This window comes from Hipposideros armiger, unplaced genomic scaffold (genome assembly GCF_001890085.2).
Source record: "Hipposideros armiger isolate ML-2016 unplaced genomic scaffold, ASM189008v1 scaffold_868, whole genome shotgun sequence".
Lineage (NCBI taxonomy): Eukaryota > Metazoa > Chordata > Mammalia > Chiroptera > Hipposideridae > Hipposideros > Hipposideros armiger.
The window spans coordinates 217,146-220,732 of NW_017732218.1; the positions used below are offsets into that span (position 1 = coordinate 217,146).

The 3,587-nt window shown below is 32.9% G+C and overlaps 1 protein-coding gene across 1 annotated transcript in view; it reads left to right on the forward strand.

The window, feature by feature from the left end:
• The window catches only part of PDE7A (phosphodiesterase 7A), a 100,372-nt gene that overhangs the window by 68,097 nt on the left and 28,688 nt on the right, over positions 1-3,587 (forward strand). Inside the window, 2 exon segments of the mRNA XM_019629826.1 lie at positions 259-410; positions 2,178-2,241. Of these exon segments, the coding sequence (XP_019485371.1) occupies positions 259-410; positions 2,178-2,241 (216 nt within the window).

Here is a 3,587-nt window from a genome sequence, read left to right on the forward strand (position 1 = left end):
ACAAACAGCAAATGGATTAGTAATCTAGCCCCACTTCTCATTATTAGCTTTCTGAATGCTGTCAAAATTGCACATTTACCCCTTCATTTTTAGTTCTTTAATTGAAAATACAAATAAAGTACCTCTTCTTTCCTAGAAATGTGGTATCACGCTTAATTAATTTAAAATATATATTTGTATATAACTAGGAGGGGTATTACAAAGATAGTATATGCAGTTTTGAGTTGATATACTCACCTTTTACTCCTTTTATTTCAGCTCAATCTGAAATTGAAGTTTCTGTGTCTGCAAGGAATATCAGAAGGTTACTAAGTTTCCAGCGATATCTTAGATCTTCACGCTTTTTTCGTGGTACTACCGTTTCAAATTCTCTGAACATCTTAGATGATGATTATAATGGACAAGCCAAGGTGTGTATAGCTTTTTCAAGAAAATGTTCATTTTTTGATAAGTTTAATGAAGCCTTTTTTTCCCATATGGTACTGATTTATGGATCCTTTTTGTATGCGAAAAACATTTGAGCCCATTTTTCAGGTTTTTCCTTTGGAACAGCTGTTCATTTTATGATTAGGTATAAGAGAGCAAGGGAAATTTTGAAGTAACTAAATAAATGAAAATGTTTTCATTTATTATTACACTAAGTAACAAGTAGATCAATAAAACATTATAAGATCACACCGACTGTTAATACTGGGAAGAATATTATGGATTATCTGGTCAGTTTTCTGTAGTCAGTAGACAAGAAAATCATGGCCTAATTGAGCAAGAGACTTGTTTGAGCTCACCCAGCTGGTTAGAGGTAAACCAGAAGAGCAAGTTAGATCTCATGACTTTCAGACGAATGCTTTTTCATAGTCTCTTGCATCAGTGAGGTATTTTGAGAATTTAGGTGTTTGTTAATTAAATCCAATGATTTTGAGCATTATTTTCTTACAAGAAATGTCTTAATGAAAATGGAGGTTAGGTGAGCTTGTTTTGATCACATGAGGATTTTTAATAATCTTATATGTCTAATATTTTTAAAATTAGTCTTTGACTTAATATTTCAGGCCAGATTTTGTAAATTTGTGTAGATAAGGCTGGGGTACCTTTACTACTATATATTTTTGTGTGTGTGAAAAAATTTGCTTCCCTGTTTGATTAAAAAAAAAAAATCAATGGAAAGTGTTCATGATTTTTTTAAATTTTAAAAATTTCACAAGGTCTGCTGTTTAGAATGAAAATATTGATCTGTGTATGACTGGTTGTTAATACTATCATAATTAATCTCTATTAGTAGTATCTAAGATTGCTATGTCAATTTATTCATAAATGCAAACATACAACAATGAACTTTTGGAAACTAATAAAAAATATTTTTTCTTAAAACTAAAGTCCACAGAATTTTTAAGTTACAAATATATAGTGTAAAAATAGAATCAATTTGGTTTTTCGGATCACTGTGGGATTTATTTGCTTGGCTGAAATACACAATCTCAAAATTAATGTAGTATATGCTATGAATTATTTTATAAGGATATTTAAAGAATATGAATAAATGCCCGTAAGTCTGGCGTATTTTTTAAGAAAATGAATAATAAATAATTTAAGCATAATATAGTATAGATTTCAGGCACCAGGTTTCAGAATTCACCACCTGATTTAAGACCCCAGCTCTATTACTTTCTAGCTGAGCAAGTTATTTACTTTTTGCCTGTTCTCCCCCCCTCCACCCCGATCTGTAAATGAGGGTTGAAAACAATGCCTACTTGATAGTGTGGTGTGAATAGTAAGAGTGAGTACCTGGATTATAGTAATTACTCAGTTATTATAATTTATTTTTACTAGATTTTGAAAATCTAGTTTCTAGACCATGCAACATATGAACCACATTTCTGTAAGTTATGTTAGAGTTCTTGAAAGTTTGTGGGAGTATAGGAATAAATTGAAAGAAACACTAACCTTACCTTACATTCATTACTTGGAAAACAAAATAATATTTGGTTTTTCAATGGAGTTTATTCCTTTAGACATTTTTTGGAGTCAATTGGAAAGGTTTTGATTAAAAGGACAAGGATATTTAGCATTTCTTAAAGTAAATCAATCACTTTCCATTTTCGTTAACTTCTCTGAACTATCTACAAAAGATAATGTTATTGAAATTAAATTATAGTAGGAATGTTTGGTTTTCATTACAGTGTATGCTGGGAAAAGTTGGAAATTGGAATTTTGATATCTTTCTGTTTGATAGACTAACAAATGGTAAGTGAAGAATTTGACTTTCTCAAAGTAATGTGTTTTCTAGATTGCCACATTGATGGGTTGTTGCTTTCATTTACTTAGGTTACAAGCCCCCTGCTGTTAGAGGGGCCATCATTTTGTCCCTTCTTCATGACTAGAGAATCAATCTCATAATTTTAGTTTTTGATTATTACTCTTTACAGTAATCCAAAAAAATCATCATCACTTGGCCATCCCTAATTCTACTATTATTAATAACCCAAAGTGAGCATTATTGCATCATGTTCTTGTTTTTTCTTTTTTGGTTTCTTTTGAATCGTGGCCATTCACAATGACATCTTCCAATACTCTATTCCAGCTTTGGTAGCTACAGGTATTATATGTGATAGATCAACAACCTTTCGGGAGATATCCTTTTTTCTAGCTTTGTGACTCGCAGGCTGTTCTTTTCTCCACACACTTGGGAGACATGGCAGATTGTGATCAGCAACAGTGGTTCCCTCTGGCACTACTTTTCCATGTTTGGCGTGGGGAAGAGCTTCTTTAGGGGCTTATTAGAATCTACAGAACATGAGACTAGTTCACCCTCCTTCCTCCGTTGAGTTTTGTTTTGTTTTGGGGAGNCAGTTGTCACCCTTTATTAGCTGTGTGACCTTGGGCAGGTTACTTAAACTCTTGTAGATTCAGTATTCTCATATGTAAAGTGGAGGATAATATTTATCTTTTGAGATTGCTGAAGGCTAAAGGAGATACTTTTTGTAAAACACTTGCTTTACAAAAACATTGCTTTCACTGAACTTAGGCTACCCTCATTTCCTCAAACATACTAATTCTAGTTCAAACATAATCACTTGATATTAATAGTTTTACTGTTTGGTTCCAGTCCTTTTAATGTGAGTTACATTGATAAAGATCAAAAGTTAACTCCACAATTGTTCTAGATGTTTTCTATTTTAGACTCACTGGAATGAAAAATACGGAAGTAAACCATATAACAATGTGCATTATTTTATTTCTCGCTTATGTGAGTATAGGAACCTCAAAACTCATCAGCTATTCCAAAAACAGTATGCATTTATTCAACATTTATTGAGTATGTTTTACACATACCTACTTGGCACTGTTATTAGGCTTTGGAATGTAGAGATGAAAAAAATAGTTTGTTCCTGCATTGGAGGTCATCGTTTGTTGAAGGAGACAGAGAAATAAGCAACTATACTGCAACATCAGAAATAGTCTGATGGGTGTCTGCACGGGGAACTGTGACAACCCAGAGGCCATGCTTCCCATCTGTCTTAGATGAGGAGTATATGTGTAGGTGTTTAGGTGTGCTTCCCAGGGGAGGTGACACCTGAGTTGAGTTTGGA